Source organism: Alosa sapidissima, chromosome 4 (assembly GCF_018492685.1).
Source record: "Alosa sapidissima isolate fAloSap1 chromosome 4, fAloSap1.pri, whole genome shotgun sequence".
NCBI classification, from domain to species: Eukaryota; Metazoa; Chordata; class Actinopteri; order Clupeiformes; family Clupeidae; genus Alosa; species Alosa sapidissima.
This window is the reverse complement of record NC_055960.1, coordinates 5,802,501-5,819,140: the sequence shown is the minus strand read 5'-3', so window position 1 is coordinate 5,819,140 and position 16,640 is coordinate 5,802,501. Positions and strand designations below refer to the sequence as shown.

General features: G+C 45.6%; 2 protein-coding genes across 7 annotated transcripts in view; one reads left to right on the top strand and one right to left on the bottom strand.

Annotated features, from left to right (window-relative positions):
* The first annotated feature begins 1,413 nt into the window (after positions 1–1,413).
* Positions 1,414–5,488, top strand: LOC121707758 (twist-related protein 2-like). Of its 3 annotated transcripts, XM_042090549.1 has the most exons (3): positions 1,414–1,597; positions 1,724–2,923; positions 4,620–5,488. In XM_042090549.1, the coding sequence occupies exon 2, from the start codon at positions 1,830–1,832 to the stop codon at positions 2,448–2,450; it is 621 nt and encodes a 206-aa protein (XP_041946483.1). In that variant the 5' UTR covers positions 1,414–1,597; positions 1,724–1,829; the 3' UTR covers positions 2,451–2,923; positions 4,620–5,488. The 3 variants fall into 3 exon arrangements, with proteins under 3 accessions (XP_041946483.1, XP_041946482.1, XP_041946481.1); XM_042090548.1 differs by having other exon boundaries at positions 1,414–2,923; positions 4,625–5,488; XM_042090547.1 differs by having other exon boundaries at positions 1,414–2,923.
* Positions 5,489–5,571: 83 nt separating this feature from the next.
* hdac7a (histone deacetylase 7a) overlaps positions 5,572–16,640 on the bottom strand; it is a 47,860-nt gene continuing 36,791 nt past the window's right edge. For all 4 annotated transcript variants that reach the window (XM_042090546.1, XM_042090545.1, XM_042090544.1 and 1 more), the window contains 6 exons: positions 16,269–16,366; positions 13,135–13,253; positions 11,470–11,603; positions 10,824–10,908; positions 9,550–9,685; positions 5,572–9,230 (listed from right to left, as the gene is read on the bottom strand). In XM_042090546.1, the coding sequence (XP_041946480.1) occupies positions 9,182–9,230; positions 9,550–9,685; positions 10,824–10,908; positions 11,470–11,603; positions 13,135–13,253; positions 16,269–16,366 (621 nt within the window). In that variant the 3' untranslated portion in view covers positions 5,572–9,181. The remainder of the gene's footprint in view (positions 9,231–9,549; positions 9,686–10,823; positions 10,909–11,469; positions 11,604–13,134; positions 13,254–16,268; positions 16,367–16,640) is intronic.

The window sequence follows — 16,640 nt, the reverse complement described above, 5'->3', positions numbered from 1 at the left end:
CAAATTCCTGATCTATGTCATTCCTATACAGTTTGTATTAATCTATTTCCTTTACAGTATGTTCAGTTGTAACTGCAATCCTGTTCAAATCTAACTAGAGATTACTAAGTTTATACAGAGAGGAGAGGATACCACCAATATCTGCTACCCACAATCCTCCACTGCAGCACCTCAGATCTGCTCCTCATCATGGACGATAATCTTTCACAAACTGGGACCAAACCCAATTCTTAAATACAATTTGACATGTTAAATTTAGTAACGGCTCCTGGTCAGAGAAATAGGTGCGTTGATTCAATATGTGCAGCAGTGTTGTTATATTTTGTTGTTGTTAAGATTCTACTTTTATATTTTTCTTTTTTCTTCCCGTCACTTTGGGCAAACGCGTCAAATACCAGAACTATACCCGGAAACTGGAAACTGGAAACAGAACTAAAGATTTTTTTCCCTCATTTCTAAGAATACAAACACAGTCAGTGTATTCAGTAGTTGTTGCTTGTTTTCATACAGTTTGTATGTTCTTATTTGTCCCATACTCATGTTGTCTGCATAGCATGTCTCCCCCCATCAGTCATCTCCCAGAGGGATTTATTTCGCTGAATCATTTTGCACTCTGGGTTTTGGATGAACTGTAAGATACAGTTTGATTTCATCATTTCCCTGGAAACATGCTGACTGACCGCAGATCCCGCATTTCTGGGCAGAGGAGTGGTCGCAGTAAATGTGTCAGGGCCGTGAATTTTTGCTCGAGCGTTACACTGAATCACCGGAGCCAGTGTGTTACCAAGACCATGCTGTCTGGCCAGGTGTGTGTTTATTGAATTTCTGTACAGATACTGTACATACACATTGTATTCATCATGTAGCCAACACATCAGGCTCACTTATTAAATGGAATTCAGCTATTGCTAGATCATGCACACTTTCTTTCTCTCCCTCACACACACACACACACACACACACACACACACACACACACACACACACACACACACACACACACACACACACACAGAGTGAGAGAGAGAGAGAGAGAGAGAGAACATGGGAGGAATTGAGATGAAGAAAAACGAGACACACAATTCTTTACATTCGATATAAACACTTTCTGTGTACTGTGACCTAATATCAAACTCTAAAATACAGGCTGCACAGATCCTTTAATATCATCTAATAACGTGTGTGTGGTGGCCCTTGAGCCTTGAGACAGCCTGGGCTTTGGAGGTGGAGACGGCGAGAGCACAGAGAGATAAGCGGCACAGGGATAGCAAAGTGCCATGGGAGAAATCTGGAACTCATAAAGTTCTGACAACTTCTGTATACTTTGCCGTGGCGCACCCGATTGGTCGGCGCTCTTCCGCGGACACCCCCCCACCCCACCCGCTCCCAATCGGAATCCGTTTCCCGAGTCACTCCTATAGCCAAGCCCCACCCACGAGGTGCATCTGACCAATGAGAGGGGAGTACGGCAGATGGGGTTATAAAGGCTGTGGTGATGCAGGCCAGGTTTGTTTTGCCCTCCATTTGAGACTTGAGGCCGTGAGGGAGGAAGGACTTTTCAGAGGAGACAGAGAGCAGACAGACCTGGAAACAGCTGGTAGGAGCGTCCACATGCTATTCGTCCTAGGCCACACTCATTGCTATTCCTTAATGAGAAAGCTTTACTGAGTTTACTGAGATTATCTCCACTTCTAGCCTGACCGTACGTGTATTACAATTACAGTCAGGGAAGACAGAGGAGGGAGACCAGACAGAACACGACAGAACAGATAGAGCGAGAAAGAAAAGGAGAGGCGAAAAGCGAGGGAGCAACGGAGCAGAGAGGGGCGATGAGAGAGGAGGTGTCCTGTGCCAACTCACCCGAAGGGGGCATGGGCGCCAGCGAAGAAGAGCTGGAGCGCTCCTCCAAGAAGTGCCCGTCCGGAGGCCCGGGTCGTAAGCGGCTGCCCTCGCCCAAGAAGGCCTGTGCAGGGAGCGGGCGTGGAGGGGAGGACAGGCCTTCCTCGGCCAGCCCCACCAGCCTGGTGGCCAGCGGGCCCAAGCGCCCCAAGAAGAGCTCCCCGTCGGCATCGGCCGTGGCGCAAGCCAACATGGCCACCGTCTCCATAGCGACGGTGATCACGGGGCCGCCAGGGCCCGAGGCACCGCTGGAGGACCTGCACACGCAGCGCGTCATCGCCAACGTGCGCGAGCGTCAACGCACGCAGTCGCTCAACGACGCCTTCGCCTCACTGCGCAAGATCATCCCCACGCTGCCCTCGGACAAGCTGAGCAAGATCCAGATCCTCAAGCTGGCCTCGCGCTACATCGACTTCCTCTACCAGGTGCTGCAGAGCGACGAGATGGACGCCAAGCTGGCCAGCTGCAACTACCTGGCCCACGAGAGGCTGAGCTACGCCTTCTCGGTGTGGAGGATGGAAGGAGCCTGGTCCATGTCTGCTGGACACTAACCACTTTCCTATCCCCCGACTCCCACCCACCCCAAAACTCCCTGACCTCTCACCTACCCCTTTCCTGTTCTTAGCCTCCATTACCTAACCTACAACCAACACTCTAATTTGGCATATTTTGCCTGAAACCTGTGTGCTCAAATCTGCTTTCTGCAAAGAACTGTGCCACTGTAGGCCCCAGTACTGGCCACACTCACCCCTTCAGGGTAACTAATTCTACTTGAAAAGTCATGTCAGGTCTGTGTAAAAAAAAAAAAAAAAATCTCATTTATTTAAATCAACCACCCAGCTTCAATCTGTCTGTAGACTAACCCATCTGCCAGTCCTCAGCGCTCATAGTCAGATGTAAAGCTGCCAGAGCTAACCTTGATGCTTCTCCAAGCCTCTCGAACTCCACACCTTTCTCTCTCTTCCTCTCTTTTTGCCCTCTTTTCATCCAGCTCCCCTGGGCAAACCACGCTGCAGACAGGCAGGTATGTACCTCATGCTGTTTTCCATAACTGTAAGAGAAACAGTCACTGGTGTCAACAGAGAGAGAGAGAGAGAGAAGCCATATCTGCGAGACAAAATAAATAAATAAAAAATAGTTAAATGTTTTCTTACTCTTATTCTTTACTTTGGCTTTAATTTTTAAATCTTTGCAAAAGTAATTACTAGATATCTACATTCCTCAATGTGAAAGATGTAATATGCATTCATCTCAGAAATAGTGGCCTGTGTTTAAATCTTAACCCTTTTTAATCTTACTGAATAGATTTTAATAAAGGAATGATCGCAAATCAATAGAAACTATTAAAACTCTGAGATAAATTAAGCCTGCAAACTACTGACCTTTCATAAACTGGAAATAGTCAATGGACAAATAACATATATAACAATTAGTTTTAGTTGTGGAATATTTTGCTCAAAATGCATCACAATGCAAATATTAATCTATATCAAATCAAATACTAGTATGTAAGCCATCTTATTGCCCTCATACTTGCAATATATGGTCTGTATACTTTATACTTTATTTATTTCTATTAAATACTCAACTATCATGCACATTTTGAAGTGGAGGATGTTAAAATGTTACAAAATTACAAATCTTTTGTAGGTATCGCTTTTACATGTATAGCTACATATCCAGAGTGAGTTGTGTTTACAACAAAACAGAAGTTTTGGTTTAGGACATTAATTAAGTTGATGTATTGATTTTTAGCCAGGTCAAGCATGTCAGATAGCTGAGATAGGCGAGCTCGTCCAGTCTCTGGCTACCCCTGTGATCAGAGCGTCCTATCAGGTTCACTGTCAGTCAGTGAGTGCCTGCTGGGTCCAGACAAGCAGGAACCACTAGATTAAAACCAGTTGTGGACCATTAAGTGTACGTCTCTATGTGTTTAGAGAACAGAAGATGTAAATGTGTGTGTGTGTGTGTGTGTGTGTGTGTGGGGGGGGGGGGGGGGGGGGGGGGGGGGGGGGGTGTATGTGTATAAGCATATGTGCATAAATGATGAAATACTTTTTACAGCGTTTTGTGCATCTGTATACATGTGGATAGGTGTGTGTGTGTGTGAGAGAGAGAGAGAGTGTGTGAGAGAGAGAGAGAGAGAAAGAAAGAGAGAGAGAGTGTGTGTGTATTTGTGTGCGTGAATGTGTTGACAGGAGTGTGTGCGTGCGTGAGTGTGTATGTATTTCATGTTGTAAACATCTAAATGTTGGAGTTTTTCCTACATATTCTATTTAGTGTTGTAAACAACTAAATGTTTGAGAAAGCTGATAAAAAAACAAAGCACTGGGATCATAATACTAGCATGTGCGAATTTCAGATGTTTGCTTTGAAAAAAAGAGTAATTTGCAACACTATAATTTGTTCTCCGCAGTGGTTAAGTTGACTTTGAAACAACAAGCTTAGGAAATGTTTTGTTCTTTTGGAATTCTATTGCTTTTGATCAGTTGCACAGAATAATGACACATATGGTTTTATCAAACCACATTTTCCAGTAAATATAATTTTACGGGCCTTGTAGAAGGAAGGCTAATTGATTTACCCCCAATTTTTTTGTGATGTATCTGTTTAAAGACATGTTATAAAAGTTGAGATTTTTCAATGCTTTTTTAAAATGATTATTTTTTGCACGTTATTTCCATCTACTCACCTTTTGTCTTTTTATTCTCTGGTGATAGTTCAGAACATTTGAAAATTCCCTCTGCGAAGACCTGCAACATACCTCCATCTTCACCTGCTTTCCCTAATCGGACTCACATCCCTAGCACCACTCTCCATTCCCATCTCCCTCTCCTCTCCTGACACTGCGAGCAGAAGTCTGGACAGTTCATTCCGAAACTCGCCCGGATATCCTCAGACCACACCGGCCTGTGTGTCAACCTGACCCTTCCCTTGTACCCACGCTGAGGACAGACCGAGATCCCATTTCGCTCAAGCTGTGCTCTTTCAACCTCGGTGCACAGTGAAAACAAAAACTGGACACTAGTATCTTAAGTCTTAGGGGGCATCACTGGACATAACCCAGACAAGAACCAAATCATGAGAGACCCTAAAATGTGGGTTGAAACACAAAAAGTGTGTATGTAATGGAAAATGGTAGCCTGCAGGTTTGGTTGCCAGTGGCAACAACAGTAGGTGTTGGCTGCATGCTGTTCTGACACCACATCAAAGAGACTGACTCTCTGTCACACCTAGTGAATGTTGCAAGATGCTAATAAGCTAAACAAAAAAAAGAAAAGAAAAAGGGAAAGCAACGCGTTGTGTGTGCTGTGTTGGGACACTTCTATCGGTGACAGACTTGCTGTGCTTCATTCAGCTTTATATGTGTATAGTACTATTCTTTGTGTATGCTCAATAACTGAGCGTACAACATTTGTGTGTCGTTGGGGCAATGTAGCAGACCTTGCTAATCAAGGGTTGACAACACCATGCTGCAAACCCCAGTAGTCAATGTGAACACTCTTCAATGATGGGACATGAACACAGTCCCATAACAGTCTCGCAGGGATGTCTTTCAGCCATGGGTTGTGGCTACAAGGCTAAAACCCCTGCTAAAACAGTGGATATCTCTGAGAAGATGTGATGTATTTGTGTATAAGTATGATAAAGGAAAACAAAGCTCATACAAAATCAGGGACAAACATGGGTGTCTTTTTAATGAAGGAAATTAGTAGAAAACAGTATAAAATGTATAGTCATTCTCACCTGTACAAATACATTGGATACGTCCAATAACATGAAAAAAGTTAAAAGATATCATTCTTTTGTCTCAGAAAGCTCTCAGAAAGCTTTTTTTTTTTTCAAAGCGAAATCTTCCAGTTTTTTTTAAGGCTACCTTTACACAGGTTTGTCAGCTTGATTTGATGCACATGGTGGCGCTTTTGGTCTCCTTGAGCTATCTACAATTCTAGCCAAGATCAAAACAAGAGCATTTATCAAGACACACACATTTTAGATATGAGACATGCAAACACACACTCTCTCTTTCTCTTTCTCACACAGAAACACACACACTCACTCACTCACAGGCGAGATGGTCTGAGCCTGCATGGCTGGGTTTTCTTTAACAACATGTGCAGCACGTCAACATGACCAATACACACCATGAACAAACAATCACACGCACAAAAATATACTATACACAAACATAAGACAAGGGAAAAATAAAACATACAGTATGCACAAGGGCATCTTTACCACAATAAGGAAAGTGCTACTATTTCATTTTTATTTGTTTCTAATCAGGGAATTATATTCTTAAATCGAGATTCCAAGGACATTTGATCCAGAAAGCTGCCTCTCAGTGCTAGATCCAGAGAAACTCACCGATAAACAAGGACTAGGCGGAAAAATAGACTCTTTTGTCTGAGACTGTGCTGAGCACATTCAGTTTGTTTTACTATTTTAGAAGCAAATATAAAACATTTACTCAGTATTAGACTAATGTAATAAGACATTCATTGCTTGGGTTCCTGAAAAGCACCATGAAGTCATGTGCCGCACAGCTATAAGACATATGGGAGGCGAGAAGCTTCCAGTGCACATGATAGCACCTTTCACAATAGTCACAATGAATGTGTTCATGGAGATATTTCATTATTAGTAGGACATTTTTTAAAAGATGCTTTTTTGAGATATAAAAATCTAATGATCAGTTTTGGCGCTAAAGGGGGGAGGGGGCATTCCTGCTAGGAACGTAACTTGAGTATCAGCCACATCAGAGCACAGAGATCAATGCAAACAAAATGTGCAAGACGTCAAGTTCCATTCAGGTGCTGGGAGTGCAGCTTAGGCCTGGCCTCAGAGAGCCAGAAGAGATTCGATTAGGGGGGGGGGGGGGGGGGAGAAAAATGAAAAGCCTTGGGAAGGTGAGACGACGTTCAGGGTTAATTCCATCGCTACGTTCCTGGAATTCAAACGGGGGAACAGAGCCCTCTCAGACCCCTCTCCCTCTTTTATGATTCCAAAAAGAACCGCCGATTCCGACTCATAACGGTTCCAGATGATGCCTCGTCCCCGGCGAGCTCTCTCTCCCGCACGCACGCGCTCTCTCTTTCTCCCTCTGATGTTGCTGACCGACCCTGGGTCAGGAACAAAAGCAACCAAGCCATCTCATTGTGTCATCATTGGCTGCACAAGAGCAAGGACGGAATAAAGCCAAGGACATGCCCGAGGACACCCTAACATCTTGCGACGAGACACTGTCAAACGAGGCAACTGGAGAATGTCGAGCGGCTGTCATCTCATAGATGAAATGAGAGACTGTTCAACAGCTACAATGTCTCATAAACTGTCCTGCATCTGAGGAGTATGTCATTAAGGCCTTAAGGTCTAAATATGCTTTGTAACAGGAGCTAAACTAGCACTGAACCCAACACTTAGGCAAAGCACACATCACACAACATGCAGACAGAAAACAGAAACAGTATCAAAAAGCACTCATTGGTCCACAAATGGAAACTCTATATAAATATATACTTTAAAACAACCTTCAGTACACACACTTATAGGCTGTGAGGCTCACATTGCTCACTGGTCTTGTAGAAAAAAAAATATATAATATATATACAGTATATACATATATATATATATATATATATATATATATATATATATATATATATATATATATATATATATTATATGTATATATATATATACATATATATATATATATATAGTAAAGGAATGCAGCCTAAAATAGGTACATACTGTAACATAGTAGGCATATACGTCCACAGGTTAAAACACTGGTCTTCGTGGGTGAAATATAACATTGAAACAAGATTTGTCTAAAAAAGGAACAGGTTGTACAAAATTGTACAAAGACACATACGGCAGGATTTTTTTATGCTACAGACAACTGGAGTGCATTTTCGTCAGTGGACAGAATCCTATGAAGTCCAGCATGTCATTGTAATGCAAGCATCTCAAGCTGGTCTCACTTTTTGAGTGGCTTTTTTTCTGCCTGCCTGTTTCATGCTGTACTTAACTGAACTTGAAATTCAAAATCACTGGCAGCAGAGTTACAATGAATTGGAAAAAGAAGTTACAGAGGTCTCTTGTTTTTGAGGAATAATTCTTAAAGACAGCCGTGTGTTTTGGTTTTTGAGAAAAAAAGGAATGACTAAAAGGCATAGCTTAAACTAACAACTCGGTATGAACAGGAACGTCTATTTTTGTTTACTTCCTGAATGCTTTCTGGAAAATTCCTTCATAAACTCTACCTAATAAAAAATGCTTCATGTCTTACATCAGGGTTAACTCCACAAAACAACCCCAGGACAGTATAACAAAACTTCAACACAGTGCTCAAAGAAAATGGTTTCACTTTTTTTCAAAAGAAAGAAAAAAAATATATTTTCTTCACTTCACAGTGAGGAAGGCACTGTGTGTGGCACTGGGATCCAGCACACTGGCACTTCCTTCTTTGGTTTACTTCAAAACTGGTCATGCCACTGTAGCACTTCTTCCTACCCTCACAGCACCGTGCTGGTCAGATGACGAGCGTTTAGCCAAACTGCTCGAAGCCATCCATGTGCTCCGCCTGCACTACCCTCTTCGGTGGTGGGAGAACTCAGTCCTGGGGAGAAAAGCCCCTCTTGGTGGTGCTGGTTAGTGAGGTTCCCCTCTTCACTGTAGGGTGCTTTGGCTGCCTTGATAAAGCGTTGTATAAATGCAAGTTGTTGTTGTTGTTGTTGTTGTTGTAAAGCACCTTCGCAGTGAAAGAAGAACTTGCCACAAAATCAGCCCAGATCTCTGGACCTTGTGTAGACCACCCAACGGGGGAACATCTGTCATAGCAAAGGGCATCACCTTTAACCCCAACGATCCCACGTATCCTGCCATCCCCCTGTAATCAAGAGGCTACAGACTACAACCCAACTATATATGGACTTATATGGTCATCTGAAGACTACCAATATCAAAGAGTCAATGCTGAAGGAGTGAACAAGTGTCGCAAGAGTAGCATAGAAAGAATTCTTGAGTTTCACAATATTCAACATGAAAACAGAGTGTCCCCATGTCATTTAAAAAAAAAAGAATCCCATATTGCTGATTCAATCTTCTTTGTCATTGCTCGTTTTAAAGCTTATATAGCGGATAGCAGATAGCAAAGGCACTGAAGGACATTGAGCTGAGCGCAGGTCTCCCTGTAGGAAAGGCCCCTGATAAGGAGAGAAAAGGCATCAGTAGACGGGGGCATCCTGGGGGTACGGGAGAGACAGTCGGCTGCCTCCTACATGGAGTGGTCTGTGTCGTGTCCCATGTACTCACGCGGAGCGGAACTAGAAAGGAGAGAAAAAGAGAGAGAGAGAGAGGAAAGGAAGATGAAAGAGAGAGGGAGAAAGAGACAGAGAAAATAAAGCTTAATTCTTTTTGATTTATGTTGAAGTATATGTGGAGCAGCAAACCAACAATTTCAATACGTGTTGGCAGCATATGAAACATTTCCACTGAGAGAGCAAAGGAGGACAGTGAACCAGGGGCAGAATGGAGCAGGAGAGGGGCCGAGGGGCGGCGAGGGGGACGCATCTGCCCGTCCTCTCGACCGGGCAGCGCGGAGTAGGGGAGCGCGTGGTCGTGCCTGCGCGTGTCCGTCCTCACCTGCTGTTGCTGTGGACGCCCATGGTGAGAGAGGCGAGGGCAGAGACGGCGTCACTGGCAGAGTCACGCCTCTGGGCCTGCAGGTAGGACATGTCCACCGTGTGGGCCAGCGCATTTACAGAGCGCCAGTACTGCCCTGAGGGAGAGAGGGAGAGAGAGAGAGAGAGAGAGAGAGAGAGAGAGAGAGGGAGAGAGAGAGAGAGAGAGAGAGGGAGAGAGAGAGAGGAGAGAGAGAGAGAGAGAGAGAGAGAGAGGGAGAGAGAGAGGGAGAGAGAGAGAGAGAGAGAGAGAGAGGCAACTCAGTCCATTGTTTCTTTGTTTTCCTCTGTACAGTACATGATATAGATATACATAGAAATATAGGTACATGAAGATATATACATCTTTTCACATTCTTGGATAATAGTGCATTGAGTTATGAGCATGGTAATTCATCTCTGCTTAATTTATTAATTTGAGCTTGAGAGAGTGAAAGAGATTCTATAGGATTAATTGTAACAATTATTACAGATGCCAGCCAAATCACACAACCTGCCTTGACATTCTATTGTAAGCACCAATTGCACACCTGAAAAAGCACTTAAGTGTGTATGTAAGAGTGTGTGAGTGTGTGTGTGTGTGTGTGTGTGGGGGGGGGGGGGGGGGGTACACTCACATGTTTATGTGCACATGTGCTGGTGTGTGTGGTGGGTATGTGTGCTTTCCTGTGTGTGTGTATGTGTGTGTGTTCCAATGTTCGATTCGCTCCTTCCCTAAATGAAGGGCTTAACATTCTTGTGGCTTTGCAAATATTTGTAATTAATTGAACAGCACTGCGCTGACATTTGTGCGCAATCAGGAGGAGGATGTTGAGGAGGTCGTGTGCCAGAGGACGGTTTGAAGTTAATTAGACCCAGGAGAGACGGAGAGTAGGGGGCAGAGTATAGAAGGGTGGGAGCCGACAGCCTGACGGAGTGAGTGAGAGAAAAACAGAGAGAGAGAGAGAGAAAGAAAGAGAGAGAGAGAGAGAGAGCAGGAAGAGGGAGAGGCTCCAAGATGGAAGGACTAACAGGATGGGTTTTGCAACGGGTAACATGAAGAATGGAACAGTGTGCAGTATCAGTGCAAAGCAAGGGAAAGGGGTGGTAAAGACAGTTAAAGAGAGTGCTGGGGTGGAGGTGGGTGAGCACTGGGTGGGGTGGGGGGGGGGGGTTCAGTGCTGCTCTGGTCTGGAGTAAGGGTGTGTGTGTGTGTGTGTGTGTGGGTGGAGGTGGGGGGAGGGGTCAGACACTTACTGTGGACCTGGACGACGCGCTGCAGGGAGCGCACCCCGTTAGCACAGGGCCTCTGCTGCAGGACGTCCTGAGAGAGGGACTCGGTCTGAGGGAGAAGGGTATACAGTGTAGCAGCATTAGACTTCAGAGACACACACACACACACACACACACACACACACACACACACACACACACACACTGTCATATCACACAAACACATAGAAATATGCGTAAAGTCAGATCACTCTTCTTTCACATACACAAACTCACACATACAAAAACTGTCAAATTATTCACTTCACACGCATAGTACACATCCCCTTCACAGTCAAAGAATACAACAGGGCTCTTCTGCCAACAACCAGATGGGCTGAGAGATGAGAAGAGCCAATATCACTCTCTAGCATCAGGTTCTGCTGATTGGACAGACAGCGCTTGACTTTTGCGTATGTGTGTGGGAGTTTACATGTGCACAAGTGTGTTGGTGTGTTTCTGCATGGGCATGCATGTGTAAACTATTTACGTGTGTGTGTGTGTGTGTGTGTGTGTGTGTGTGTGTGTGTGTGTGTGTGTGTGTGTGTGTGTGTGTGAGTGTGCGTGTGCGTGTGTGCGTGTGTACGTGTGTGAACATCAGCATGTGTGTGTGGGTGTGGCGGTGTCTGACCTCGTTGCCGAGCAGGGTGCTGACGCAGGCCTCAGATGCGTCGCAGATGGCCGTGAGGTCATGACCGCCCTCCAGAGCCAGGACCACGCGACCCCCGGCCAGCTCCATCAACTTCCGGGTCAGAAAGCCAAAGCCTGGGGAGCAGGTGGATGCAGAGGTTAGGGGTGTCAGTAGCAGGGACAGATTGGTATCAACGAGGCATAGCCCTTCACCAAAACACACATTACTGTGGCTAATTCAAAGCCCTCTCATTACATTTCCAATTACGTTCGTTAAGCTCAGTAGTTCACCAACCCATGCAGATGTAATTGTAAACATCTGATGTTCATGTTTCATATTTCTGAATGCAGATGATCAGTGTTACGATAACATGTTAACTTTACGTTGCTGTGTGATTGTGATTGTGCAGCCATGTAAATGAAAAAGGTTGCCGAGAGTGAAAGCAATTAGTAGGTGATTTGAATGGGGGACAGCACATCTTCTTATTAGGCCATAAATTCTGCTGATTGGAATGGAGCTCGAATAACGCGCCATATTCACAAATCTGGCCACGATTCAGACAGCTTGTGCTGCCTTCAAAGAAGCACCAACGATTTGTCTCCTTGCATGAAATTCCATTTCAGGGAAATTGCAGGAGAGAGCAAGAGCGTTCTCTGAAGCCACTGAAGCGCCGGATTAAAAAGAGGAGTAGAGAGAGAATGAGGGGAGGAAGAAAAAGGGAGGGAGAGGAAGAGAGAAAGAGAGAGTATGTACAAAACAAAGATATTTTAGTCTAATGAAAAAATCCTTCACTGTATACCATAGAGTTCTGGTATACTGTCACTTCTAAGCTTTCACTTAAAGACAGCACAGTGATCGGTTAGATGTTATTATCCACCAAAGCTTACAATAGGCGCATTCGGAGAGGCTGACCCTAGAACTACACAGTTCCTAGGGCTTTTTCTGTTTGACTTAAGTGATATGACGTTAGTAGCCCAATTCTTACATGAACATAAAGTAATGAAATGGACAGCATTGCTATTTAGTTACTAGCTATTAAAGTTTATTGACAAACTAGAAGCTCATGGTATCAGGAAGCACATAAAAAAGAATCAGCATTGCTTTCATCGTTATTGTTTTCATCTGTCCATTTGTCGCGTGACAGTCAGCCTTTGCAGCCTTCTTCTGCAGTTTTTATTTTAAGAAAATTGAATCAGAAGCTGAATTTCTTTTGCAGAGGTTAAAAAAAAAAAAAAAAAAAAAAAAAAAAGATGCTTCTGCTGCCTTGGCCAAGTTGGCATGTACATCAGTCATATTCCAATGGTCAGGGAAAAGACCCTACCCCAATGTAGGAACTCAAATAGTTATAGGAACTGTGGTCAGAGGAATCAGGTCCATGCTGTCCAACCAAATGCACGAAAAAAGGGGTTCTAGGAACTGCAAAAAGTCCCTACAAGGGCCTAATATTGGGCTTGTCCATGTGTAAAATATTTGCTACAAAGCTACAAAGATATGATATGATAGCCAAAGCAGGTAAGTTGCATGTAATGATTTGGCAGTGCTGTAAAAGGGAACAACCATACAGCCGGCCTGCTGGGAGAGAGTTGGCCAGGCCGAGGCTCTCTTCAATCCAGCAGCAAGGGCCAGTGAAGTGCTGAGGGCTCTAGTACAGAGAAGGGCGCTTACACTTAGCGGACACGCGGTAGCCCCCCAGGGCTGCTGTATGGCCCTCCACAGCGTCGAAGCCGGACGACACCAGCACCATGTCAGGAGAGAACTCGTGGGCAATGGGCATCACCACCGTCCTGCAGGGAACACAAAGAGGAGATAGAAATGTTACGAACCACATGGAAACATGGAAACATGGAGGGGGAAGACAACAGACTTGCAGGTCTAGACTGAGTTGGCTGGTCTGAAGCCCATGAAAAAGACCTTAGCTTCTCTCACATCTCAGCAGACCACATTATAGTAAAGCTTGTTTGCAGTATGTCGAAAACTGCATTTACCTTTACATTTGCTCATTTAGCAAGCGCTAACTATAATGCCTCACACTGCACTGTGACTTTGAATATTTTCCTCACTTGAAAGCTGCTTGGATGAAAGTGTTTGCCAAATGAATAAATGAAAATATGACAATATCATTTTTTACAAGAGCAGTCTGTGACAAAGCCGATGTGAAAATGTATATTTTAAGCAGGCCTTGACAAACATCAGTTCGAACACTAACCCGCTGATAGTACTGTAAACATCACATAAACATCAATCATTTTCATGATTATTTTTCGGGGTGGTCTTTTGAAATGTGCTGCGAGAGCTAGAAGTATAACTGCTTACAGGACCTGCCTATCAAACCCCCATCAACAGCCACTCGGCCCTGTGTCCACCCAGTCCAGATGAGTGTATGATATATGACTGTATACCAGAGGGCCTGCACACTTCATTCCAGAGGGCTGAAGTGTGTGTGTGTGTGTGTGTGTGTGTGTGGGGGGGGGGGGGGGGTGTTTTCATGTGTGGTGGCTGAGAGGGGATTCCCCTAGACAGAGCCATTTTATGTCACACACATATTACAAAATGTCGTCAGAATTGCAATTGCAGTGATTGCAAAATGAACACTGGACACAGTGATGCGGGCAGGCAGCATCGCGAACGGTCACTTCTGCAAGAACACTGAAGGTGATCGATTTGTTAGGTGCTATTCAGGCCCAAATGAAGCTCAGGATAAGAAAGGAGTGCGGAGCAACGATCTACTTCCTCTTAGCCAAAACATTTAGCTAGCAGTGAACTGAGGCATGTGGGTATGCATATGCTTTATGAGGGGTGCACATGAACTTTCATAAGCAAAGAAGCACTCTGGCAAATGAAATGCCCTGGATTGTGTTGTCAACGTGGCATTTACAAAACAACAAAGATCATCTGAAACAGGTTAAATTTGGGGAACAAAGTTTGTGCAATAATATGCAGATGGAAATACAGGGGGGGGGGGTGTTACTGTGTCTGTGGTACTGATACCACATCCTGTATCAAAGCGTGCCCATTAAGGTATGGCTGCATATTTGGGGCTCATGTTGGGACTGGCGTCTGGAGGGCTTCTGAAGTCCCAGAGTGACCCTAAAACCCCCGAGATGCCCCAGGGCTGGGTCTCCATGGTGTAATAATTCCAGCCAATGATTTTGATGAGCAGGGTGAAGTTTTAATTCTTCTCCGTTCTTTCATCCTCCATTCTCCACTCTCTCGCTCACTGTCTTTCTCTTCCCCTCTGCCTCTATGTCAGTCTCTACCCATCTCCTTCTCTCTCTCTTTCTCTCTTTCCCCTTCTCCCTCTCTCTTTCTTTCTCTCTCTCTCTAGTTCAGACTTCAAAGCGTCTCCCGGCGTCTGGTTCCCATTTTCAGCTCGTCTCTCTTCGCACGTCACTGACGGCCGCCATCTGGGATCCATTTGCCTTCATTACGCTGCCTCTTGTGTTCGCCGAGCAGGCGAGCGAGCGAGCAAGCACACCGACCCAACGCACCCCCCTCCACTCTCATACCTATCCCTGCCCCCACCGCACAGACCCTGCGGCCAACAGCACCCCCCCCACTCACCCCCCCCCCCACTCCGCCACGTATACCTCCCCGTCCATACCCCCTCAACTCCCACTCCACCTACCTACCAACCAACCCTCCCGACCTACACCGCATGTCTCCCAACAGCACCAACACCACCACCACCACAGTGGCCTCCTACTGAAGGTCTCCCTGTACTACTACACCTCTCCTCTCCTCTCCTCTCCTCTCCTCTCCTCTCCTCCTCTCTCTCTCCTCTCCTCTCCTCTCCTCTCGCCACCCAGCCCCCAGCAGTGCAGCGGCTCTCAGCACTGAGGCAGGAGTCCAGCCCAACTTACACGCCTCAGCTCAACTCAGATCGGCTCTGAGGACGTCGCCACCACTGCTACCAACTCATTTCGACTGAGCTCCAGCTCAGTTTGGTCATTCATTCGCTTATTCAGCCAGCCAGACTGACCGCATGTACCACATACAGTACGCAACGCAGAGCTGCGAATGAAAGGAGTAGAGTGGCACGCGGATGAGTGCAGGCGGTGCTTCCTAATCAGGAGCTTATGGCATACATACTTACGGCTCTTTAGCTCTTGTCACTGGTGTCCTGCTACAACAGCTCCCCGTTACAGTTAGTGGGTTGGGAGAGTGTGGCTTTGTACGTCTGAAAGCTTTAGCAAATTAAGGCAATGAGCACAGTGGCACTCCATGAAGAATCGGTCAGAGTTGCAACCCGAAAACTGAAGATTGTGCACATGTGTGCGTGCTCCTGCATGTGTGTATGTGTGTGTGCATGTGTGTGTGTGTTCATGATTGGTGTGTTTCGTCCTCCGGTGATTTAATGTTTGACTTTTTGAAATACAGCAGTCATGTGTGTGTGTGTGTGTGTGGGTGTGTGTGTGGGTGTGTGTGTGTGTGTGTGTGTGTGTGTGTGTGCACGCGCATGTGTGCTGTGCCTTGGGTTCCACTCTGCTGTTTTTGACAGCGGGCCCACCCAGTGTGCGCGCCTTGGTCTGCACAGCGGGGACCTCACATGGCGCTTTAACAGGCTGGGCTGGAGCCAGCGGGACACAGCACCCCACCAGCCCGCCAGCCAGCCAGCACACACACACAGGAAGTGGGCGGGTGACATCATCGCCTGGATGGCCTCCGTATGTGTTTACATACATACGTACATGTGTGTACTGTATGTGTGTGTGTGTACAGGAAATGTGATGAAGGTCAGAAACGTATGCAAATAAACAAGCTTCGTCCATCCAGCACGTGTGATAAGGGGGTCGCCGTACCTGAAAGCTGCCAGGTATTCAGCGTCACCCATGGGTGGGTTGAGCCCGCCAGTCCAGGCTACGTTCACGTTAAAGCCCTCGCCTGCCCCCATCCCCACCTAGGAGAGAGAAACACTTCAGTTTGAAAACACGAAACACCAGTAAAGTCCTTCTGCCAAACACACATACGCACAGTCATGCACCTATACAGAAAAGCAAGCATGCCGTACAGATTTACTCATGGGTGCATTCGCATAAACATGTAAACAACTCCAAAAACACAGAAACAACACACACATGTGAGAAGACAACACACACAACACACACACCAGCAACATAACATACATACATAAACGGCAGTAAGTCAGGCGAGCATGCACACACGCAACCACA

Coding starts and splice junctions, on each gene's coding strand:
- LOC121707758 (XM_042090549.1), top strand. CDS start 1,830: ATGAGAGAGGAGGTGTCCTGTGCCAACTCACCCGAAGGGGGCATGGGC.